The 24771-nt window shown below is 25.9% G+C and overlaps 6 protein-coding genes across 10 annotated transcripts; 4 read left to right on the top strand and 2 right to left on the bottom strand.

Moving 5' to 3' along the window:
* The first annotated feature begins 59 nt into the window (after positions 1 to 59).
* On the top strand, positions 60 to 5376 carry LOC117215928 (protein phosphatase inhibitor 2-like). 2 transcript variants are annotated; one of them, XM_033462488.1, is made up of 4 exons: positions 60 to 433; positions 1003 to 1173; positions 4602 to 4681; positions 4950 to 5376. In XM_033462488.1, the coding sequence occupies exons 1-4, from the start codon at positions 354 to 356 to the stop codon at positions 5189 to 5191; spliced, it is 573 nt and encodes a 190-aa protein (XP_033318379.1). In that variant the 5' UTR covers positions 60 to 353; the 3' UTR covers positions 5192 to 5376. The 2 variants fall into 2 exon arrangements, with proteins under 2 accessions (XP_033318379.1, XP_033318380.1); XM_033462489.1 differs by lacking the exon at positions 60 to 433 and adding an exon at positions 454 to 596.
* Positions 5377 to 9094: 3718 nt separating this feature from the next.
* Positions 9095 to 13025, top strand: LOC117215921 (charged multivesicular body protein 1b). 2 transcript variants are annotated; one of them, XM_033462480.1, is made up of 5 exons: positions 9095 to 9490; positions 10001 to 10321; positions 10514 to 10658; positions 10737 to 10880; positions 11079 to 13025. In XM_033462480.1, exons 1-4 carry the CDS (start codon positions 9469 to 9471, stop codon positions 10846 to 10848), a joined length of 600 nt encoding a protein of 199 aa, XP_033318371.1. In that variant the 5' UTR covers positions 9095 to 9468; the 3' UTR covers positions 10849 to 10880; positions 11079 to 13025. The 2 variants fall into 2 exon arrangements, with proteins under 2 accessions (XP_033318371.1, XP_033318370.1); XM_033462479.1 differs by having other exon boundaries at positions 9096 to 9490; positions 10737 to 13025.
* Positions 13026 to 13036: 11 nt separating this feature from the next.
* Positions 13037 to 16559, bottom strand: LOC117215923. Its single transcript, XM_033462483.1, has 11 exons — positions 16172 to 16559; positions 15410 to 15548; positions 15195 to 15271; positions 14850 to 15022; positions 14705 to 14784; positions 14352 to 14591; positions 14062 to 14263; positions 13692 to 13944; positions 13547 to 13609; positions 13302 to 13447; positions 13037 to 13181 (listed from the first exon to the last, which is right to left on the bottom strand). Exons 1-11 carry the CDS (start codon positions 16312 to 16314, stop codon positions 13063 to 13065), a joined length of 1635 nt encoding a protein of 544 aa, XP_033318374.1. The 5' UTR covers positions 16315 to 16559; the 3' UTR covers positions 13037 to 13062.
* Positions 16560 to 17106: 547 nt separating this feature from the next.
* On the top strand, positions 17107 to 20119 carry LOC117215919 (IST1 homolog). Of its 2 annotated transcripts, none has more exons than XM_033462476.1 (6): positions 17107 to 17654; positions 17846 to 18122; positions 18211 to 18366; positions 18434 to 18565; positions 18633 to 18686; positions 19486 to 20119. In XM_033462476.1, exons 1-6 carry the CDS (start codon positions 17386 to 17388, stop codon positions 19606 to 19608), a joined length of 1011 nt encoding a protein of 336 aa, XP_033318367.1. In that variant the 5' UTR covers positions 17107 to 17385; the 3' UTR covers positions 19609 to 20119. The 2 variants fall into 2 exon arrangements, with proteins under 2 accessions (XP_033318367.1, XP_033318366.1); XM_033462475.1 differs by having other exon boundaries at positions 17110 to 17654; positions 19429 to 20119.
* Positions 20120 to 20485: 366 nt separating this feature from the next.
* On the bottom strand, positions 20486 to 22678 carry LOC117215920 (general odorant-binding protein 71). Of its 2 annotated transcripts, none has more exons than XM_033462477.1 (6): positions 22269 to 22678; positions 21653 to 21891; positions 21142 to 21358; positions 21013 to 21048; positions 20736 to 20927; positions 20486 to 20641 (listed from the first exon to the last, which is right to left on the bottom strand). In XM_033462477.1, the coding sequence occupies exons 1-6, from the start codon at positions 22329 to 22331 to the stop codon at positions 20618 to 20620; spliced, it is 771 nt and encodes a 256-aa protein (XP_033318368.1). In that variant the 5' UTR covers positions 22332 to 22678; the 3' UTR covers positions 20486 to 20617. The 2 variants fall into 2 exon arrangements, with proteins under 2 accessions (XP_033318368.1, XP_033318369.1); XM_033462478.1 differs by having other exon boundaries at positions 21142 to 21346; positions 22269 to 22674.
* Positions 22679 to 22814: 136 nt separating this feature from the next.
* On the top strand, positions 22815 to 24741 carry LOC117215922. Its single transcript, XM_033462481.1, has 3 exons — positions 22815 to 22949; positions 23514 to 23824; positions 24315 to 24741. Exons 1-3 carry the CDS (start codon positions 22932 to 22934, stop codon positions 24484 to 24486), a joined length of 501 nt encoding a protein of 166 aa, XP_033318372.1. The 5' UTR covers positions 22815 to 22931; the 3' UTR covers positions 24487 to 24741.
* The last annotated feature ends 30 nt before the right edge of the window (positions 24742 to 24771 follow it).

Here is a 24771-nt window from a genome sequence, read left to right as displayed (position 1 = left end):
ATTTCATTAACGGATTATTACATAATAGGGGGCTATAACTTCACTTACAAAAAATAGATTTCGATGCTTCAGTAATTTAATTCGAAAATGACCGTGGTACTACAAAATATGTATATACATATATACTACGTAATACACCCTGCCCTGTATAAGGTTTTGTGTAACATGGCACCAATCAGAGCTCGTGATTTTTCCATTTAAAACTGAAAATTGTTAAGGTGATAATTTGTCATCGTCAATAAACGATTGTCCAATTGCTTCTAATTCGAGTGGAAACATTCTGAAGAAAATTTGACTTTACAAAGATTCGTCATGTTTTATAATTATCAAATGTGAATCAATCTCTTTTCAAAATGGCAGAAAATCTTTCGAAACGGCCTCCTAAGGGAATTTTAAAATCATCTAGCAGCTTCGATAATCCAGATATACCCAGGTATAAATGATTTTTTTAGATTTATTTCTTTCATATTGAAGCAATGGTTTCATTTATACATACATATATAAACGAGTAACTTTAAAGTGAATATCTTTTTATAACTAAAAATTATATGAGAGAGAGAAAGAGAGATGATGACAGAGTTAACTTGTGTTTTAAGGTTAGTTTAATTTAAATCATTCTCATATATATTTTTTTTCCTTTAATTACTTACATTTTACTTTTATTTTATTAGAGCATTGTCATAATTGTAAATTAATTACTGTCTTTCTTAATCCATGTAACTTCGTTTAAAGTTGTTACAGACTGTCATAGTTAAGTAAATTTTATACGTAAAAAATTTTAATTGTAATTTATCTATTGAACCATATTAATAAATATATCTTTCTTCATTATAATTTTACAATATAATTTTCTGAATTTGTAAGTCATAATCAACGTTTTATCAAATACTGTTAGGAAATTGATAGTATTTTATATTAATTTTACATTTTGCTTGTTCCATAATTTAAAATAGTAAATATTAATGATAAATTTTTAATAATATATGACAATTTTTATTACAGACCAAGCAAAGAAACAAAATGGGATGAAATGAATATAATTGCAACATTGCACCCAGCAGAAAAAGATTATGGTCATATGAAGATTGATGAACCAAAAACCCCATACAACTATGAAGGCCTGCAAGCTGAATTTCAATTTGATCAATTAGATTCTACTGCAGTTGCTACCAAGTAAGTATTTTTATTAATTCATTAGAAATAAGTATTTTATTCTATATTTCTAGTTATTTTCATAAATATCTTCTGCATTGTACATATTACCACATATCACCAAAAAAAAAAAGAAAAATAAATAAATAAATAAAAGAAAATTGGTAGATTTCTATAAACTTCAGTTTGAAAAAGTGTATAATTTTGTAATATACAAAATATGTATAATATTTCAAGAACACCAATAGTAATTAAACTTATAGTTACATTAATGTTAATACTGACTGGAATATTATCTACTTCTCATAACTAATAAATATGTCTGTAATATTCGTTTTATATTATTTTATTTAATAAAAATAATATAATTACACACATTCTTATTTCACAATATATATAATACAAAAGTGTATAGTGTCTTCCGAAATAATATAGATAGATAGAAAAAAAAATATTATTTGAAATAGATTTTTAATTGATTTATGTGATACACAAATGTAATTGATAGTGCGATATTCTATAACTTGTAATTTTATTTTAAGAGAATTAATGGCATTAAAATGAGATATACATATTGCTTAGAAAATCAATGAATGAATTAACAAATTAAAATTAATGTCTATAATTTGTTATTTTACTATCAATCAATTTATTGTAATGAGTTTCTAATTATTAATTTTCTTTCTTTCTCTATGTCTGTAAGGAGCATATTATTTAAAAAATCATTTGAAAATTAATTTTATTAATATTATAATCTAAAGTGATTGTTATTTATAATTTTCTCTTTCTGGAAGGATGCATTATGCTCAGATCTTAATATAAAATATTATCTCCTTTTTATCCGTTTAAAATTTTTCAATCAGTCTAATTTATGGTATCTGTTTAGAGTTTTATACCAGGATTGGCTTAAATGGAAACTATCAAATTTAAATTATGCTACTATTCCGTATTAAGTAGCAACATCACCATGTAGAGTATAGCATTGTTACATACATAATGCTCAAGTGTTGGTATTGGAATTGAATATTAAGAATAGAATGAATGTATGCAAATGTATGTAGAAATTTCATGTTGATTTATTCTTTTTATTGGAATAAATCTTCATTGGTAAGTTTCAGTGCTCTTCAAAATGTACATTTGCTGTTTTTGCTTCTCAGAGTTGTATTCCTTTATTATTTTCAGTAATTCTACACAAAAAGAGGTTCTTGTGTGGAAAATTGCTTGAATTCTTCAGAAAAATATTATTTAAATTTCCAAAATTTGAATAAACAGGACCAATTTTTAAGATGGTTCACATATTTACAAATACTATGATCAAACAGTTTTAATCAAATATACATGCACCAAGAAACATACAAAGTGTTTCAAAAGGTATGTAACATCCCGAAGTCGAAAATTACATGACATATAGTTATAATTTTTTAAACATTATTAATTGTCAAAATTGAATGCACATACATTTAAAATAAAATATTTTTACAAAACACCTCCTCATACATTTTTGGGGCATAAATTTTTTAAATTTATATAAGCTAAATTTTTAAACGTTTTAATAATAAAGAAAATAAAACCAATCTTTTATGTTAATGTATTGTAGAATAATACTGAATTAATACAACCTGAAAAATCAAATAAAAGTCTATATAATATGCATGTTGATAATGAAAAACCAATATCCAATAAATATATGGAATTTAAGATAACTACAATAAATATATATTTTTAAAAGAATTTAAAAAATTATTGTACATGTTATTGTTTAAAATCAAAATTTCCAATTAAGCATCCAATTTTTACAATGAATAATATAAAAAATTTCTACGAATACATCATACAAAAAATTCTGTAACTTAAGTAATACGTACAGTGGTCTATGTTATTTTAAGGTGTTACACATCTTTCAAAAGTCTTCTTTACGTTTATACTTTTTTCAGAAAAGTAATTCTACTGTGTGAAATTTGAACACTTGAATGGAGTTGACATGCACTACAAGAAAAGAAGGAAAAATAGTTAAGTAGCATTAGAGTTTGAAGCATTATGGTAGCATTTTGAAGTACCAAAGAAATTCATTCATACACACATGCACATACAGAAAATCTTTTTACATATATTAGATCTCACTGTCGAAAATGAATTCTTACCTGGTAAGATATAATAGAATAAATTAATTTCTTTATTTATTTATTTGTATGTATTAAAATATTCTATGTATCATAAATAACAACTTATTTACTTGTTGCATTCATTCATTTCACGAAATCTCCATTCATAATTTCAAAAGATAGTTTATATTGATATGACTATTATGCCTTACCATATAAAGATAAGTGAAAATCTCTACAAAAGTAACAGTATTTTTTCTATGAAGTATTTAGAAATTTTTGATCATATAAATGCATGTAATACTGAACTCCACACAAAATTTTTGTTTAACAATATACCTTTATTATCTATTTAATATAGCAAAAAAGTAAGTAATAAAAAATAATTTCTGTGTAGACAACTGCTGACTGTGACATGAAAATCAAGATATAATGAAATAATAAATTTGAAATTCATTTCTCCTAATTTTACCAAACTTTTATTATGATTTATTTATATTTAATTCATTTCAGTTATAATATATTTATATTAACATAAATTTAATTTTATATCAATGTTAATTAAGAAACGTTTAACAGTATTACAATATTATTTCAATAATTATTTTTGTAATAGCATTAAGCATTATAAAAAAAAGTTTCATACGATATATAATTAATAATATACACATAATTTTGCTAATGAATATTTAAATGAAAATGTAACCATATGTCATACAAGTATTACAGATCAGCTACTTTTATAACTAATTACATCCTTACTTCGGAATGTTACATACTAAAAGAAAATTACATAAAAATACATGCCTGAACTACATTCAATAAGAAAATATTTTACATTAAGTATAAACATGGGGTTGTAAAATGTTTATGATTTAATCAAAATGATTGTTTTTAGAAAGATTCAAATGAAGTAATTACAGATTACATTACAAAGATAAATTAGGATTTAAGGTATTGTTATAAAAATGTGTGTAATAAGAAGGAAACGATTCATATGTTATAATATTTAAATGTATTATATATACTTTTTTATTTTGGGAACCCTATGTAAAATATTAAGGTACTTTTGTGAATAATTATTCCATTTATTTGCTTTATTTCTTATTTTTATTACAATTAGTATTAGTAGTTATATGTTTTGTACTTGTATATTTTTCAATTGTACTTAAAAATATCAACAACAATTAAATACATTTTATATTTTATATTTTCACAAATTTGGTTTTTCTAAATATTTCATTTCATTAATAATTATAGGTTTGAACAATTGACCACTAAAAATTCATAAATTTTGCATTTCTTTTCATTTCAAATTGTAAAGAATTTTCTTTCCCATATTTACAGATTGGCAGAAGGCAGTAAACCAAAAATATTTGAAGAATCAAGTGAAGATGAAGATGAAAAAGAAACTGTTGAAGAAAGAGGTAAGAAATTATAAACCTTTTCATAGAGAGGTAATTTATATTTTAATTATATTTGCATAAATATAATATATACCAATATGTATACCTTATAGTTGATTATAAATATTGAAATGATTTTTATTTTACTGTTATTATTATTAAAATTGTAATTCTAAATATCCTATTAAAAAGTAATTAATTTTAATCAATTGAGGAGGAATGAGAAAGATTATCATCAAAATGTGGTATTGAGTAACAAAAGATATCAATGTATATGGAAAAATTTTAGAAAAACGTAAAGCATTTGAAGCAAAGAGAAAGCGTCATTATCAAGAATGGCAAGTAGTTCAAATGGCTCGAAAACAATTACTTGAACAAGATGAAGATGAAGATGAGGAGAGCAATGAAGAAAATGAAGAACATGAAGAAGACATAGAAAAAGATGACAATAATTCTCTTCATCCTGAAGAACATGAGTTTGATCTTAAATTCAAGTGCATGCCATCTTGCAATATAACAAAAGGAAAGTGATATGGCGATGGACATTAATAAATAATATTATAAATTACTTCATTAGAATTTAGAATTCAATTCTCTAAAAATTTTAGTTCATGTTAAATTTATTTACTATTATACAACTGACAAATGCAATAAATTACAATGTCCGTTTTACATGAGTTAAATGATTAAGTTAATAAATTTTTGTAATTGACCAATTTACTATTTTTCAATAATTGACTTATACATTAATCAGTGTAATTAATTACACAACGAATGTATAGTGAATTTATAAGTAATTAATTGCGTAATTGAAAGCACATATTAATAAATAATTAATAATTACACAAATATTTAATTTAATTACTTATTTTCAGCAATTTAATCATTGGAAATTCACTTATTATTTATTGAATTCAAGCTAGTACTTAGTTCTGTAATTGTACAGAATGATAGACATTCTTAATTCAAAAATGAAACTACAAATTTCTTTTGTTTATGAAAAAATCACAGTAATTTTCTAACTTTTATTGGTGCTGTGGTAAAAATGTAATTTGATTATTAATCACTTTACTAATATATAAACAGTAATTACTAGATACTAATATTTTAATGCATAAGTTGTAATTTATTTTCATGTAAATTCATCTATTACGTATTAAGTTTTCTTGCAAAGATTAAATGATTATTTATGTCATTTTATAATATCAAATAATTGATTTAATCAATTTTATCAATTAATTGAATTAATAATTAAATAATTGATTTTTCAACAGAATATTTAACATACTTTGATTAAGATTTATATTTGTAAACTAGAGCAATACTTTAGTTTTTTTTTTTACATGAATGATTTTTTGATTGCTCTAATTATTCACGTTGCTTATTGAAATAGTTAATCAGTGATGTACATTTATAAAATTATTATTAAAGCGCTTATTAAATGTTTTATAAGATCCTAAGCAATTAGGAAATGAGTAATTCTTAAAGAACGAATTCTTTTACATAATTAGTAGTACGCATAAAAGATGGAAAGAATTCCTGAACATAAGATATTATTACAGATACACTCATACTAATTTATTATATTAAATTTGTAATAGATTTCTCCATTTCATGCATTAAGAATTTCTCATTTTCTAATTATATATTACAGTTTACAAAATATTCTTAAAACAGGGTGTTCTGTAAGGTATGTGAGATGAGTAAGAGATTCTGAAATTAGAATCTTATTTTAGACATTTTTACATTGATATTATCTTTGTTCGCATAGTAATATGTATCATTTAGATATATTAGTTCCTTTTATTTCTTTCACGATAATCAAATTTAACTTATGCATACTAAATATTAAGAAAAAGAAGTTATTTTTATAAATAACTGCAAAATTTCTATACTAACATTAATATATTATTAAAACTTTCTGAACATTAATTTAATAAAATTGTATTTTGTCTATTAATAATAAAGTTCAATTTTTTATTAATTTTTGCATTTCTTTTTTTAATATAAGTTCAATTAGTAAAATATATGTGTATAATATAATCAATGTGAATTTGTCTAAATCTGAAACTGTGTAAATCTTTCATTTGTAAAATTATATCTCCTTATATGTTTTATTTAAAATGTAATATATTCCTTGTCATAAACATCTCAAGCCCTTTGATCTTGTTACTAAAAATTGATATTATCTTTAAAACTAATTTATTATTTTATTCCAAATTAAGATTTATATTAGTTTTCTATTCTTAATATAATACGGTGCAAACAACCAAGGCTTTATAAATTTGAAATTCTTTATATATGAAGTATTATATTGTACTTCGAGATGGAACATTATTATTTATGTATATACGTATATATCATAATACAACAGTTTATGGCAAGAGAGATTATTATCTAGACAATCGAATTTATTTTTCGTTCAGAAATACTTCCTATGACATGTAACAGGTATTTTTGTAGATTACAGTAGGATCCTTATACAAATTAGTTTTAGAAAAATAGATTTTCGTCTGACGTGTATCGTTTCAGAATGTACTTTGCATTGTAAATATGTGTATTAACAACGAATTCAGTGTATTCAGATTTAAAATAAAACGCAATAAAACCGTGAATCGGATACTAAATCAAATATTTTTCAGTAACTGATCATGAATATTATATTTAGACTCAAATAATTGAATAACTGAAATAAAATTTTGAAATAAACAAATTCACTATCAATGCAAATTTTAATTCATAACTGAAAATATGCATAAATTAGTATTATTTATATATAAGTTTAGAATAAAGTATGTTTTAATATATAATAATATATGCAGACATGTAACTGTGTCATAAAACTTCAATAGACTTATAAAAAATATAAGTAACAGGATAAGTGTTTGATTCTCAGTTTTGTTGCATTACTATAAACAAGCTACTACGCTTAACTTAAATAGAATACTCAAACTTGCAGCTTTAAAGATAGATTAAGGTAGAAAAGAATAGAGTGTAATGGACAAATAGACCAAGGATGAAGATAGATGATTATTTTATTTTGTTTCTAAAACATAAAGAAACAATATAATGCAACGTAGAAAGCCATCCAATTATTGCAATTTATGCGCAATGAAAAAAAAAAAAATATACACACACACACACACACACACATACTATATCATTCTTATAGAAGATTAATATTTCTTTAGATATTTGATGTTTACAAAAAAAATGTTTCATATATTACATAAATAGTTAATCAATCATATTTGAAATATTAATGTAATGTCTAAATCATAAAATACTTTAGTATAATAAATATAGAATTTTCATATAAATTATTTTTGTCTTCTAGTAAGCTTCTAGACATTTTTTAGCATATATTTTATTTCTTAAAAATCGTTTCTCATCATTATTACTAGCACTTATTTCATACACATTGCAAACATTTTATATTTAAAAATTATATGAATATATTTATATATGAAACAATTTGCAATTTTCATAATTTAAAAACATAAGAAATAGAAAGTATTATTCTCCAAATTTGAGATATATTGGAAGATGGAAACATATGGTGCCTTTTCATTAATTTGACCATAATTTTTCATTTTGTTTTAAAGAAAATCTTTATATTAGTTTTAAATTGTTTCGTTATAAAACACATTCCATTAATTCATACTACTTATAAATATACAAAATGTGTATAATTACAACCTATTAAACTTTTTACATAAAAGCACAATATAATTATTTGCTTTTCATTAGAATCCTATTATATTTCAAGAATGAATTATTCTAGGTTTACTAAATGTATATCCAGTATGATGTTACACATACATTTCAAATTTAATAAAAACAAGTTTCGCAAGTATAATATGAACATTTTCTTATTATTTATTAAAACCAATTATTAATTATTGAAACCTATTCATTTATTTTTCATATTACTTCATTTGTAATAAGTACTTATGTATTTACTACAATACTTGATCTGTATTGAAGGAGAATAATAAATTAAACTAAATTAAACTAGTTGATCTGTAGTCTCATGTGGGAAACAATAGGTATAAATATATGATAAACATAATACTTTCTATCTAACGAGTTAATCAGTTAAGTTAGAAAAGATAAGCACATGACATGAGTAATAAGCGCGATTAAGTCTACAGGCAAATCATGGAATAGGAACGTAAACATAATTGGTCACGTGATACTCCAGCTATTCGCCGGTAGGTAGTCGATAGTCATTAATGAATTTGATACATTTGATACAGCTTGTTAATATATTTGTTAAATTTGATACAGTTGAATAAGTTACCATCATTATTATATTTTTCAAGATTGTGTGACGAAATATCATATACGATATCTATATTATAGTTTATCTATGATTTTATCTGATCTTATTACCAAAGAGGAAATTTCCTTTCTGATATTATATAGTCAATGAGCGTTTAAGGCGTTCTCAGTTGGTGTAGCAGTTTATATTCTAAAAAATATATTCTACTTTTCCATCTATGAAAATATATTTTTCATTTATGTCATCTATCAAATGAATAGTAATAATTAATCATACAGTAATCTTTTTACTTAGATATCTACCAAAATAATCAAAATTAATCATCGTTAGAGTACCAGTACCTGTTAAATATTAATATTTATCATGTCAGGTAAATTCAAATTTGAATGACAGTTGATTTCATTAAATAGCAACGCATATTGTCACTTGTTATATCTTTGCTGACAGAAGCAAAGTAATTCTATTGTTTGAACCTATCGTTCATTTTTAAAATCTCATCAAAACGGGGGCTGAACAGTCAATTATGTCCGTCTCCCAGATGGAAAGTATCCTTTTATTAAAATTTTTCAGTTTTTACATATTTTTCCAAATTGTTGGTTTCAAGTGTTCTTTATTAATTTTATTCAGATGAATGTTCCTTTTACTGAATTATGTTTGCAACTAATCTCTATTTTTATAAAGTTCTTATTAATTCTTCAATTGTACTTAAATTATAAAAAATTGTTTCATACTGATTTTGTATCTAAGACATTCTAAAAGAATTTTCAAATATTTTAGGTTTTCTTCTTAATTTATTAATTAACGATTTTATTTCTATATAATACATTACAATATACATTATAATATAATATACGTTTTAAAAGCGAATTACAATAATCTGTTAAACATAATTTTAATGGATGTTATAGGATTTTGTTTAAAATGAAATTATATTTTAAAGGTTATGTGGTAATTTTTCCCATATATGTTATGTTTTGTAGTGTCTACATTTAAGGAAATTTTATTAACAATGTATTTGAATGAAGACAAAAATATTTTTCTAAATTAATGTTAAGGAAATTTATTCAATCTCAAATTTGCTGTGAAGGAATTAGAGAGAAATTCCAAGAAATGCGAAAAAGAAGAAAAGGTGGAAAAGGCAAAAATAAAAAAAGCCATTCAAAAAGGTAATATGGAGGGCGCACGAATTCATGCAGAAAATGCAATTCGCCAACGTAATCAGGCACTTAATTATTTACGGATGAGTGCAAGAGTTGATGCAGTAGCTAGCAGAGTACAAACTGCTTTGACTACACGCAAAGTTACTCAGTCAATGGCTGGAGTAGTTAAAGCCATGGATGCAGCAATGAAATCAATGAATTTAGAAAAAATTTCAGGTAAATATTTATATTTATATGTATATGTTTTTGTGTAATATGTATACACTATTGTGAAATATACATATTATGTATATTTCAGAATTTAATTTTTTACCATGATTTTATATGATATCTGAAAAATAATGAATAAATCATAAATTTCTGAGATCGTGTATGGATGTTTGTAATATATTATAACTTTAATCTTAGGTCTTATGGATAAGTTTGAAAGTCAGTTTGAAGATTTGGATGTACAAAGTTCATACATGGAGAATGCTATGTCTCAAACTACGACAACAAATGTTCCACAAAATGATGTTGATTCTTTATTACAACAAGTTGCAGACGAAGCTGGGTAACTACTTTCCTTAGAGTTATTTTATACAATATTATGTAATCCTATAACATAAATTTATTATATAATTTTTTTCAGTTTGGAGTTGAATATGGAATTGCCATCTGGACAGTTAGGTAGTATAGGTACCTCTACTATCAGTCAAGAACAAGATGAACTTACACAACGGTTAGCAAGACTTCGTGAATAGTAATACAGATGTAAAATCTAGTTACATCACAGGTACATAATGAGAAAGATATATCTTTATCTGCTATAATTTGCATTAACTTATTAACCTTTTGACTGCCATATAAGAGTTTAATGGAAATGATCACCATATACTATCCTTGTCTATAATCGCTTGGTAATTACATACTAGACATTATAAGCGCCTACAATTGCACATACTTAAATTTCAATTTCTTTTTTGTTTTTTAGCCATATACAGAGACTGGTTTATTTTGTAACGATCAGTGTACAAAGGGTTAAAAGAAAACGTATAAAAACATTTTCTTTATGTACAGTCCATGATGTTAAACCTTTTTCTTAAATCTTATTCATTTATTTCGAGTAAAATTATGTAGTAATAATATAAAAAACTAAAATCTCCCACCTGAGGTTTATCATTAGGTTTCTCAGTTATTTGTATGAGACAAACATATATTGTTCAGTAAATGTACATATTTATTTAAAATTGCAGAATTCCATTAAACCAATTGAAAAATATTATAATAATTAAGTAATTGAGAAATATTATAGCTTAAAATGATTTCAAAATTATAGCAGTATATAAATATATTTATAGCCACTGGGATTATACAGAGTGTTCCATTTGAAGTTACGCATGCAATTATTTCCCAAACTATAGTTCGTTTTAAAAAATGTTTCAAATGGAACTTACCCTGTCCTGGGAAGAAGGGAGGCATGTTACAGTGATCACAAACCTTCTCTAAGTGGACGTGCTTCCGAGATTTCAAGGTGGTCTTTGTTTTTTTTATGCGGAACTATATGTTTTTATTTAGATAGGCATGTAACCCGTTCTGGGATGAATTTATCGAACTATAATATATTGATGTTTGAAGGTCATTTATTGCCGTTCAAAACATACTGTTGTTGAACGTCCAGAAATTGTTTCTTATGTATTCAAAAGGATGACTTTTGTAGTCAGTACAATTATTTACTCTATTTCTATATGATAGCTGCACCTTCTCGAAAGTGACAGAACTAATTCTTCCAAATTCCTCACATTCTTCCAAAATTAGAGGCATATCGGCAATCTTATTGCGAAATTATTGCGAATTTATTGCGAGTTTATTATTGCGTATAATGAACCGTCGTAAATTAAATCGTTACCGGAAGAAAGTACACCTTAATACTATTTGCAATAATGATTCCTTCGAAGCAACTATCATACAAACTGAGGATATCTGTCCAGTAGCAAATTATAGTTATTAATAAACAAAAACAAATACGAATAACGATAAATCGCATCATTTGTATAATTTCGATTCATGTTTACCATCTGAATCGACGCAATACTTCAGTAAATCAAATCCTGAGAACGTTCGAAGAAAGTAGGTTTTTGAAAGGCAATGAATGACCTTCGAGTACCAACATATTATGAGTCGATGAATTCGTCACGAAATGAGCTACACACCTCCTTAAATAAAAAAATACAGTTCCGTATAAAAAAAACAAAGATCTCCTTAAAATCTCGGAAACACGTCCACCTAGAGAAGATTTGTGATCACCCCTCGTCCCTTCCGAAATAAGGTAAGTTTTATTTGAAAGATTTTTTTAAACGAGCTATAGTATGGAAATTAATTGCAAACTCCACCTGAAACACCTTATATATCTTTCTTATCTCTGTAACAAGTACCTATAAATAATGAACACGTTAGAATGTTCAACACAAATTGCTTGAATAAAAAGAGTTTACTTGCTATATATTCATGAACAAAATAAGCTTTTAATATAATCAAAACTCATTTGTTATATTATAAGATTAGATTTCTGTAGAATAAAAAGAAAGCACTATTAATTGTTATTAATAATTATTAATAATTATTGATAATAATTATTAATATAATTAATTTTGCACAATATTGTAAACATAGCAGGTACTACTCTCTATGATATGAGAAAGAATATACTTTTATATAAAGACAATTTATCAAAGAAAAGCTTTATTACTGCAATGGTATTTATGTTGTAAACATACTATATGACAGAATAATTCAAGTAGATTGATTGTACTTTAAAAACAATTTGTAGCAATAAATGCTTGTATTATATGTGTATCATATATTAAATACATAATATGATACGCAGTTTATTATATATTTGTTTGATAAAAATAAATTTGTATAATAAATATTTTAATAAGTAGTATATTTTTATATGGTTAATTATGAAGAGTTAATCATGATGCTGCAGCAGTGCTGTTACCACTTTCTGAAGTATAATAAGGGTATTTCTGTATCCAAATTGTATCAAAAGGTTCAGCCTGTTTCAGAATTATCTTTTTCTTTGCATGGAGTTCTAAATATTTGAAATATATGTCAATCATCATTGAGAATCTTCTGTACGTTCAAATTTAAGTGAAGACATAACAATAGAGAGTAAAAGATAATAAAATTATATTAATTAATTTAAATTTACCTAAACATTGTACAAAGGTGGATGCAGCATCAAATTTATTACAACTCTCTGGTGAAATTACATCATGAAATTTTATGAATGTCCTTTCACTCCAATGAGTTTCCATTAATGCTAATAACTCTTTTTTGATTAAATGTGTCTTTGAACTACAACAAGAAAACAATTTTTATAAAATGTTCAATTAACTGTTGGTAATATGTATTAGATTCATGTATTTGTAACAGTATGAAGCAAAAATAACTGACACGGAGGAAGAACTGGATTTTGCATTTCTCCCATCAGATGATTTTTCTGTTATTGTCCTTTCTCTAAACAATTCAGAAACGTATATTGTATATAATATATAGCAAAATTAAACGTTTACACTAACTAAATAATAATAAACTGTACCCAATTTTTTCTTCAAAACCTGTAATTTCAGGAAGTTCAATTAGAGGTTCTTCAAACTTCTTTGTTTCTTTTCTTTGCTCTTCAGGAGGCTCTTCTTCTTCCCCTGCTACGAGATTTTCTGTTTGGAGGATTTTTTCTAATGTTTTAGATTGATAAGTAATTTCAGGTGCAGTAAACATAAGCTTTCTTGATGATAATTCATCTGTTTGATCCGGTAGTCTACTTAAAGCGCCCACACGAATAGTTTCTCCAGCTGTAAAATTAAAATTGTATTTATTTATTATTATTTTTTTTATTATTTACTTTGTTTATTTTTTACTTTGACGTTTGTTTATTTCTTTACTATTTTATCGAAATAAACGTTATTTACCTGTTGTCTGTTCAATTTCAAAATCAAGAACATTTTGAAAATCGTTTTGAACCGTTTGCGCCAATGGTTTCGTAAGACAACTACTGAACAATTTATTTAATGTTTTTCCCCACGATTTATTGGCAATTTTCGTTGATGGTTGTCTTAGATATTCAGTTCCTTGTAGTAAAATAGACGTAGACCTTTCTCTCCAAAGAGGTCTCTAAAAGATGAATAAAAATAAACATGTTTATAAACAATTGAATCGTATATTTAGTCAATGATTAAATTACACCAATTAAACCACTCACTGTATGAACGAAAACATTTCTGATATATTTTCGCATGACGCTACCAGACAGTTGAGTTCGTTCATCGAAACATTTTCTTGTCTTTTTTGGCTTTACTACTTCAATTAATTCTATATTTTCAAGAACTGATAAACCTTGCTGTAATTGAAATGGTAATTCAAGTGCAGATGGAGGTTCGTCTATCGGTGGTGGTGGTGGTTCTATTGGGAGCGGAGGTGGTAAATCTTCTGCCGGACTTATCTATAAATAGAAATTCTCCTATAAAATTTATATTACATAGTTCGGAAAGGCACTAAAAAAGTTATACAATTTAGTTATACAAAAAGTTATATGAAAAAAATTACACAACGTGCCTTGCTTCTTTTCGCAGGAATTTCTGTTGGAGATATTAAAGTTCTTTTCCTAGAATTCGCAGACTTTTTAACGTCCGAGCCTAAAAAATCATATTTGTAAAAAGGACTAACTTATCTATAAATAAAAATACAATGATTAATGCACCTCTAGGAACGACAAAGGATTTGTGTTGATCATTTTCAGCGGATGCTACTCGTGTTTCTCTTTCAGTTTCAATTGTCTCAATCTCAAATCTGTTAACATCAACAAAAGGAACTTGCACCGATTCCTCATGAATTTCTGCCGATTGATCCCAAGGAAATCTTCGTATTTCGTTTCTAAATAATGGATAGCAATAATTTTATAAATATCAAGAATATGTACCTATTGTTCTATTCATTGTATTCTAATAATTTTAATAATTTTAAACAAATCATAATTAAAATTATTAAAATTTAAAGTATTAGGATCAGAAAGTATAAAATTACTTTAAAAATATGTAAAACTAACAAGGATAGCTCTGGTCTGGCTAAGTATTGTTCCATATCATGTTCGGATAGTATCCCGAAATTCATTTCATCTTGCATCTACATTTGAACAATATAATGTTATAAATTTAAATAACGCGATATAAATCATATATAACATAACAACACAAAATAAAATTTTATTATCATAAATAATCCGCGTTGGGCTTGTCCTTTTTTTTTTAATTTTTTTTTTACCAAACGTCCTATAACGGAAGTATATGGTTCTTCTGTGATTAAATGCGAATTTGGTGGAATTTCTAAATTCCGGAACACATCTTCCATAGGAGGAACATCCGGTAATTCTAACGCCATTACCGCGTTAAATTCTTCATGCCTACGAAAAGATATTTGAAATATTTTCGCGTTTATTAATATTAACGCTTTCCTTATTAACAATTTGCCGAGTTATTAATATTAAAACTAATAAAAAGTGCTCTATCAGTAATCAAATCTGAAATTTTAGAATTTCTGAAGAAATTAAGTGCTTCATAAAATTTAAATCTTTACCTTTTTTTGAATAATGTGCACTTCATTGCGAAAACATGATCTACAATAAAAAAAAGAGACAAAAAATAATCTTTTTATGTTTTTAAAGATAAAAGATGCTTGTTATATTACTGCGAAAAAGATTATAAAATATTAATTTCAAGATTTATGACCTTGAAAGTATTTCGTTTGGTAAAGAAGTATTTTCGCAGCACCATACATTAATTGTGAAGAAAGATAGAGACTAAATCTGCCATAATTTCTCCCACTCCTCATTTCAATCGTTGATAAAATTTCTTCGCTAAAATTGTAATCGTAATCGTATATATAACGTAATTAATTTAATAAATAAGTGCAGAAATAATAAAATATCATTGCAACAATAAGACAAAAGAATATCCACAAGAAACTCAAATAAATTAAACAAAATGATTAGTTGAAAGCGATCGTAAGAATAAAAAAGTACTTCACCAAGTAAGGACTATGTTAATCTTCTTAATTAGTATTGGTCTGCAAGTTTCCTTAAACATCTTTTCACTAAAGGTTGCGGCTAACCAGCATTTGGCTAATTTGCCTTTCCTTCTGAGAGAAAGAAGTTCAGTTGAATAAAACATTGGAGAACTGACAAATTGGAATAGAAATTCGGAGGTGGCAATGCGAATTGTCACGGCAACGATTTCTGTTTCTAGAATTTAACGGAAATGTGTATTCTTAAACAATCGATCGATCGATTTTTTGAAGCGCCCTCCATCTAGGAAGTCGAATATCGCGCGTGCAGTTATTATGTATACAGGATGATCCAGTTTTCTCCGACCAAACTTTGTCAGGATATTCTATCGGTGTGATATGAATAAGGAAACAATAGGGCATTTGAAACTGTACTAAAAAATTATAATAAACGTACGAAATTAACTATTATTCTATTATCATGATTGAATGGCATAGAACATCGTGACAATGTTTAGCCAAGAAAAGCTGACACACCTTGTACATATCGCGACATATGTATTTATATTTAGAGAATATGTTACATTCGTACGGAACCCCGCGGTGAAATGATGTAAGAATATGTAGGGATGAAAGTATTGTAACCTTATAGGGAAAACAATTAATTACATATAGTTTAAACTTTATAAACGACAAAATATTTTATTACATTTGAAACGGTATATTTATTGTAATGTAAAATAATACTTATTCATTTATTTAAGAGATTTAGTTACTGAGAGATATAACTATTAATAAACAGCTCATCATTTATTTTATGGGATTTATAGCATTAATTGTATATTTAATATAGATTAAAATATGTGAAAATAGCGCCTTATTTTACTTTTACGCAAGTACAATAGTGGCATGTATGTGACTCACGAGAATGTGTAATATGTAGATAGGTATTCTTTACTTTAAAAATTCTTTATTACCAAATTTTATTTATGTACTACGATATAAGTTTATTCGTTTCGTTACAAATACTTTTACCATTTTATATAAGTTTATTATAAATATTAAAAAAGTCATAATTGAAAATTTTGCAACATATATAACTCATTTCAATCATATATTTAATATCTCTGAGCTGTCACTTTCTATCAGTTCTTGAATAACCTCTACTATACTCCTGCGTAGGAGCATGAAAGATTATATCAGTTTTCTTCATTTGTGACAAGAACGATCAAGTAGAGATGTTTTCGAGTGGGCCGAATTATACAAAATTAAAAACGCATCTGCGGCTAGCAGTTAATCGATTAAAGTTGCTTGAGAAAAAGAAAACGGAACTTGCTCAGAAAGCACGGAAAGAAATAGCTGACTACATCGCTGCAGGTAAAGTTGAAAGAGCAAAAATACGGGTTGAACACATTATCAGAGAAGATTACATGGTTGAAGCAATGGAACTCCTCGAAATGTATTGTGATCTTTTGCTTGCACGTTTCGGACTTATTCAACAAATGAAGTATGTATGTCATTCAAATGATTAAACATTACTTTTCCGATTCTATTTTATTGTTTCAATTTTTAATATTACCTTTATTATAATAAATATCATGAAATTATAATAAAATAGTTGTCATTCTATTAGCAAAATGTTATAAAAATCATTAATAACATAATTATTTTTAAATATCATTATATTTATTGTCATAGGAATTTAGATGAAGGTTTAGCGGAAGCTATTTCTACCATAATTTGGGCTGCTCCTAGAATACAAACTGATGTTCAGGAAATTAAAATAATAGCTGATATCTTAATGTCAAAATATGGGAAACAATACACAGAAGCATGTAGGGAAGAAGCAGTACAAACTATATCTGAGAAGTTGAAACATAAAATGAGCGTGCAATCACCATCTAAGCTTCTTGTAGAGAAGTATCTTATAGAGATTGCGAAAAATTATGATGTTGAATACGAACCAGATCCACAGGTAGAAATTATGAAATGAAACTGCTACTGATAATGATAATAATTCCAATTTTATTGTGAGAATGAATATTTTAATTGCAATATCATAGATAATGCAAGAGGGTCAAGATGCTTTATTGATAGATGTTGGAAATAACACAGAAAGAAACAATTTAGACACAGCTTCTGGAGGCTTACCACTGCCAGTTGGATTTATTGGGTTCCCTCAAGCTCCTCTATTACCAAATCCTGCATCTAATCTAATTGTAAGTAATCTCTTTTACTATGTAGCTATTTTGTATTTATACTTTTTATCCAAACTATACCTTTTAGAATTCTGAGAAAGGGCCTATAGGATTTGTAACTCCACCAGGATCATTAGAAAGTAAGGATCAAAATGTTCCTTATAATCCAAATAATGTTTTGTACAACATTCCCTTAGATAACTCAAATGGAGACAAACTTGTGAGTGATATAATTTAAATTCTATAAATTAAATTATTGGATGATTAATGAATTCTTATCTATTAAGGAAAATGATCTGCCTCCATCATATGCATCATTTCCACCTGATTTAAATAAACAGGTAATTTTAAAACAAAAATAATTAAACTCACTAAATATGTAAATGAAAATTAATAATATTATGAATAGTTAGATATATAAGTATATATTTATTTGTTTTTTGGCTTCATAGCCTGAAAAAAGGATTTGACTTATGTATGTCTAACACCCACTCATTTCCATATAACTTTTAAAGCACCAACACATCTACTCGTCTGCATCCCAAACACACATATCCCCCCTTTTAAATTTAATATTAAAAATTATATATACATATACACACACACTACCCTATACTGGCTATAGTGCAATTAGTTTGGTATCCATATTATTTCTTTCAAAACTTTTATCCAAAGTATCACCGCTTCTCTTATCCTACCTTCCATTATATCTTCCTCTCTTGATACACTGGAATCTAATCTATAGCAGTTTCTTAATAAATGTTTTAATGTGCTTATCTCTAAACTACATAAAATACATTTTCTTTTCCACTCTTCCGACCAATAACGATTTCCCTCTTCAACATTTCTGCCTCTTACTATCCTTACGATCAGCTATATTAGGTTTATTAATATTTTATGTTTACTTCCAATTTTTCAATTATAGGAGCTGTTATTTATTATTATATTTGTTAAAATGATTATTTGTTATTATTACTTATTATTATTACTTGAAAACTTAGACATATACGTTTATATATTGTGTATTTTGTATTAATTATTATACATTTACGTAATACGTTTATTTATGATTTTTTATTACAGTCCGACCAGAAACCAAAACCTCAACCGCGATCGAAAATGCCGATGAATGATTTTCAGCTTCCAGATTTGCCCGCCGTGCCATCGGAGAATGATTTACCCTCAAATAATCCATCTACTAGCGAAGACATTGATTTTGACGATTTAATGAAGCGCTTTGAAGATTTAAAAAAAAGAAAGTAATTTCTTATTTAAGATATATTACAAATATGTATGTTGTATTACAACAAAAATATAGTGCAGTAGGTATAACTAAAAATAATTCCTATAGTTTAATTATACAATATTGTAAAATTTAAGTAACTTTGAATACTGCAAAACATAATAGTATTGGCAAAATATTATTTGCAATACATCTGAAGTAGAAAACGAGAAGTTACAAATAGATTTAATTTCGAACGTTACATCAATATCATAAATAGCTTAACACTTTAATCTTCTCAAATAATTGAAATCACCAAGTTTAGATTCTTATATAATACGCATTCAACATTTATGAAAGAAAATCATATAAAGAAATGTGTAATATCAAAAACATTCTACAGTGAATTTATTTCGAATATAATTTTCTTTTATCTTTAGAGGAATAGATCACATTAATTGCGATCTATTTGTGATATTGTGCAATGCTATGATATTTCATAGGTATGAATTACAATATTGCTACAATAAAAATCAATTTTCCAATTTGATACAAAAATATTATCATTAATAAAGTACAGTACGGAAACAAACAAAATTTCAAATAGCATTTGTATATATTGTAAAAAGGTGCATGTGTATATATATATATATACATATACACATATATATATATATATATATATATATATATATATATATATATATAATTACAGTTTATATATTACCAATTATAAGTAAACTTTTTAATTGCTTCAGTTTGAAATGTAAGTATAACAATATAATCTTACATTATTTTCTAAAGATGATATTTTTCATAATATTATTTCGCAGTATTGTAATTCAAAAAATGATAAGAAACTCATTGTAAAGAAAAGTATATAAAATAATAATTCAAAAAAATTAGTATTTATAGATATTGTGGTAAAATATTTAGAAATTTTTTCTTGATACTCCTGCTGTTTTATATGCAAATAGATACACACAAATACAATATTATTGCCACATACGGTATCGTTTTCTTTAAGTAACTACAATGACATTACATTTTTTAATTTTCCCAATCCTCACATTTCTGAAACAGGATTAACGTATTTATTTTAAAAAATTATTTTTTACGAAACTGGCGTAGTATTTAATACAAAGTACAAAAAAAAGTTAAAACCTACCTGCTGTCCTTTTTCAGCCAAACACGTCAATAAATTTTGTGAGTATTCACATTTTTCTCGTTTATTCGCTTCAAGGTAACGAAAACATTCGATAATCGATTCTTCAACGAAGTCTTTCAATTCTGGATCTTGAATACTTTGAATCATCAATGGAATTACTAAATCTTTTTCTGGAAATCCTTTTTGATCTACCTATTAATCAGCAAGTAGTAACAATTATTTAAATAACATAATTATTGTTTATTTCTATTCTTAAATCAAATATGATAGTACTTACAGCATTTAATTCATTGAAAAAACATTGTACTATACACTGTAATAAATTAGAATATACATAGAATTATCAGATTAACATAAAATATTGTAGATAATTATAAGGTATTCAACTTAAATTCGTGATGCTTACATCTTGTTGCCGGTCAGTATTATTATTAAAACGTGTGTCCTCGTCATTCATCTCTCCATTATTAAAATCACTTTTCCTATTGCGCGAATCTCTAGAATTCCATGAATCTCGACCGTTGGTTTTACGAATATGTTTTATATTTTGGAAATCTTTAACATTTCCCTTAATCGAGCGGTCGGAGAAGTAAGTATTCGTATTACTATTCCTGTCAGAATTTCTGTATCCATGAATAACTTAATTAAGATATATGTGTAATTGCAATAGAAATATATATAGAATATACAGGATGTTTAAAAAAATTGACAATATTTATAAAGTGTGACGCAGAGCTGCACTCAAAAAATATATGTATATGTATATAAAAGGTATTTTATTGACTAAACAAATTTTTTGAGTAAGTCCCATTTCTTCATTTATTTTTTATAGAAACATGCATTTCTACGGTCCAATAATTAATAATTTTCGCTTATTAAAATATTATTATTGCTCAAAATAATTATACCAGTTTTACCTATATCTCTGATTGTTCGTGGATTGATTATATGAAGGTCCACTGTCATTTTTGTCAAAGAAGTTGTTATCATATACCTCTTCCTCGGAACGAGAATCACTTCCTGAACTTTTGTCTTCCGTGGATGTAGAATCTTCCCCATTACCTGTATTCGAACCGGTATAACGGTTCCTACAAGTTTTCAGCACTTTTTGAAAATGTACGTCTATTTGTTGATTTCCGGAACGACATCTTAAAGACTGAAAATAAATTTGTAACTGTAATTAGATTGCGGAAATTTATACAAGTATATATTTTGCTTCGAATCAGTGAGATAGGTAAAACTTTGAAAGAAATACATATTTTCTATAGATAGGATTTATTTATACATTAGTTGGAATAATTTATTATATTTATTTTATATGTACATATTTTTCATAACAGCATTCATGGCATATGTATATCATGCATATCTGCTATTTACTTCCTTATTATCAATATTATAATATTTATAATAATTTAATGACACTAAATATTATTTTTTGAATCATTTAAATTCAAGAAATTTTATACGCTAGATTTGTATAACAACTATAACATAATAAAATATATAAATTCATCATTTTTTGAAACTTACTACTCCCTCACGGAGAAAGAATAAAAGGATACAGCACAAAGTAAACGAAATAAAATTTTTCATGATACACACTGTCAACGTTCCGCCGTTTTAACAAAACAATTATTGAAACCATGTTCTCTTTCGGTCAAATATATAAACGAAATGAACAGGAAAAAGGTGATGATAATAATTGCGTGTCATTCTATCTTTGAAAAGAATTTGAGTTCAGTGGACGTTTCAGTGACATGACGTATCCTGAATTATTCACTTCCGGTCAAATGTAAATTGTGTAACCTATGTAATTGAAACGAATATCAGAATTTTCGTTATCGCGTTAGAATCTTTTTCGCAATCAGGTAAATGTATTTCGTAACGTTAAATAAAAATAATTAATAGCACAAATTAGTTTTATAACAATGATATTCGTTTATTTTTTACACATTTTAAAATAATATGCAGTGGTATATATTACATTAAAAGAGAACGATTTTTAAATAGCGGAAATAATATAATTTCCCGCTATTTAAGATATCCAATAATATCTATTGTAATCGTAGAGGGGGGGGGGGAGGAGGATAAAAGAGAGAGGATATATGAAAGTGATTGAAGGCTAAAAACTGCAAGGAAATCTACTGTGAATTTTGATAGAGAACTGTTGTTCTTCTAGCTTGGAAATACAAAATGCATATTAAATTTCTTGTAAGTACAAATCTTTCATTTATTCAAATTTGCATAATAAACAAATCATTTGCTTATTTTTAATGGCCCAATTTGATTCAGAAATGACAAAAAGTCATTTAAATAATCGCCAATACGTACAAATTTTGTATATAAATCGTACATCGTATATTATAAGCAAGTAAATTTAATTATTATTAATTATTTTAAATTAAATTTGAATTGAAAATTCTAAGTAGTATTGTTATTAATATTATGGTGATAGTAGAATGAATTTTACTTAAGTCTTCTTTATTCAATGATACTTATATAGTAAAATGATAATAAATAAAAGAAAATAAGATAAAGTAATAAAAATAAATAGAACGTGATATTCAATTGTGAAAGAGCAATGGATCAGAAAAACGTTCGCGTGAAAGCGAAACAACTAGAAAATGAATTCTCTAACATGAGAGTTAAATTCATTGATCAATTAAACATATCCGAAAGCAGAAATTAAAACTTAATGACAGATTTCGTTTTATTTGAAAAAGTCTATTTACTTTCGATGTTTCTGTTATTCACCTTTTCCATCAATTTATTTAGCTTTTAACGAATGCAGTTCTTACGGTCGCAATTGACATTCCATGGGCCAGCAATCACCGATTTTATAAAGGTGATCAACTATCATCGAGTAGCAAACACAACTCGAAGTCAATAATAAAAAAAGATAACGAAGAATTACAAGCGCAGAAAATCAAAGAAACTAAAAACGTAATGAATAGATACATAAAAGTAGGAAAGGAAGAAAATATAGATCCTTGGAAATTATCAGAAGATACAGATCGAATACAATTTCAAGTAGAAGGTCATGAAGGACCAAAAACGTACCTTTTTGGATTTGATACTGGAAATGGGTAAATAATTGAAGTCTTAGAATTGAATTTTATTTGTGATGTAATTAAATAAAATTAATTTATCTATAATAACTTGTATGTAGATTAAGACAATTATTGTGTTGAAAAATTATACGCATTGTTAAATTGGTTTTGTAATACATAGTAAAATAGCAAGTTTAAAAAATTTAATTAATGTTGACATTTCTGTAAATAACGATTTAGAAAATCAATAGTTCGAGAAATAATGACATTTGCGTATAGTAAATCAAACGTACTGTATGATAGATTAAATTAATTTTTTCCCTATATTACTGACATATACTTCAAATAGTTAAAAACAGAATTGGAGAACATAATTACCAGACAATAAAAATTCCAATTGTCATTTATAAAAACTAGATTTATTTATTATAAACGTCCAATTTTTTTAGTATACATATACATCGTTAGAAAACATTACATATGCTTAGAGGTATTTAATTAACAATATACCATATATTTATTGCAGAAAGAATAGACAATACAGATTAGAAGAAAGGCATCGCGATGGTACGATAAAAGGACAATATGGTTATTATGATGCGCAAGGAAAATTAAGGAAGATTCAGTACGTAGCTAAGCCTTGTGAAGGATATACTGAAATACATCACGAAAGTAATGTAAGAAAGATAAAAAATTAATTAAAAATCATACTTCTTTATTTAAATATATTAAATTTCAATATTTCAAAATTCGTACATTACTACGCATCAAAGTAAATGAAATATTAAGTAATCTAAATTACCATTCTATTAAAAGTTAATTGAATAGAAACAATGAATGATATTATAAAAGATGAAATTTGGAAAAAATAGAATGTCTTCCACATAAAGTTTGTTCTTAATATGGTAGATTCGAAAAAGTAAATAGTGCATACTTAAAAAAGAAAAAAAAAAGAAACAACAGCCGTCAATGAAAAGTAAAAG

The sequence above is a fragment of the Bombus bifarius genome, unplaced genomic scaffold, assembly GCF_011952205.1.
Source record: "Bombus bifarius isolate JDL3187 unplaced genomic scaffold, Bbif_JDL3187 scf7180000009865, whole genome shotgun sequence".
Lineage (NCBI taxonomy): Eukaryota > Metazoa > Arthropoda > Insecta > Hymenoptera > Apidae > Bombus > Bombus bifarius.
Note: the sequence above shows the minus strand (reverse complement) of the source record. Positions and strands in the feature narration are given on the sequence as shown.

Bases quoted from the DNA above. Each gene is read 5' to 3' on its own strand.
- LOC117215928 (XM_033462488.1), top strand. From the start codon at position 354: ATGGCAGAAAATCTTTCGAAACGGCCTCCTAAGGGAATTTTAAAATCA. The intron at 434-1,002 runs GTATAAATGATT...TTTTTATTACAG, and splicing joins GATAATCCAGATATACCCAG to ACCAAGCAAAGAAACAAAAT. The intron at 1,174-4,601 runs GTAAGTATTTTT...CCATATTTACAG, and splicing joins TCTACTGCAGTTGCTACCAA to ATTGGCAGAAGGCAGTAAAC.
- LOC117215921 (XM_033462480.1), top strand. From the start codon at position 9,469: ATGTCCGTCTCCCAGATGGAAA. The intron at 10,322-10,513 runs GTAAATATTTAT...CTTTAATCTTAG, and splicing joins GAATTTAGAAAAAATTTCAG to GTCTTATGGATAAGTTTGAA. The intron at 10,659-10,736 runs GTAACTACTTTC...AATTTTTTTCAG, and splicing joins CAAGTTGCAGACGAAGCTGG to TTTGGAGTTGAATATGGAAT.
- LOC117215923 (XM_033462483.1), bottom strand. From the start codon at position 16,314: ATGTTTTATTCAACTGAACTTCTTTCTCTCAGAAGGAAAGGCAAATTA. The intron at 15,549-16,171 runs GTGAAGTACTTT...ATCTTTTCGTAG, and splicing joins ATTAACATAGTCCTTACTTG to GCATGAAGAATTTAACGCGG. The intron at 15,023-15,194 runs GTTAGTTTTACA...TCCATTATTTAG, and splicing joins GCCAGACCAGAGCTATCCTT to AAACGAAATACGAAGATTTC.
- LOC117215919 (XM_033462475.1), top strand. From the start codon at position 17,386: ATGTTTTCGAGTGGGCCGAATTATACAAAATTAAAAACGCATCTGCGG. The intron at 17,655-17,845 runs GTATGTATGTCA...TTATTGTCATAG, and splicing joins GGACTTATTCAACAAATGAA to GAATTTAGATGAAGGTTTAG. The intron at 18,566-18,632 runs GTGAGTGATATA...TTATCTATTAAG, and splicing joins ACTCAAATGGAGACAAACTT to GAAAATGATCTGCCTCCATC.
- LOC117215920 (XM_033462477.1), bottom strand. From the start codon at position 22,331: ATGAAAAATTTTATTTCGTTTACTTTGTGCTGTATCCTTTTATTCTTT. The intron at 21,049-21,141 runs GTAAGCATCACG...AATTTATTACAG, and splicing joins ATACTGACCGGCAACAAGAT to TGTATAGTACAATGTTTTTT. The intron at 20,642-20,735 runs GTAGGTTTTAAC...ATCCTGTTTCAG, and splicing joins TGGCTGAAAAAGGACAGCAG to AAATGTGAGGATTGGGAAAA.
- LOC117215922 (XM_033462481.1), top strand. The intron at 23,825-24,314 runs GTAAATAATTGA...TATTTATTGCAG, and splicing joins GGATTTGATACTGGAAATGG to AAAGAATAGACAATACAGAT.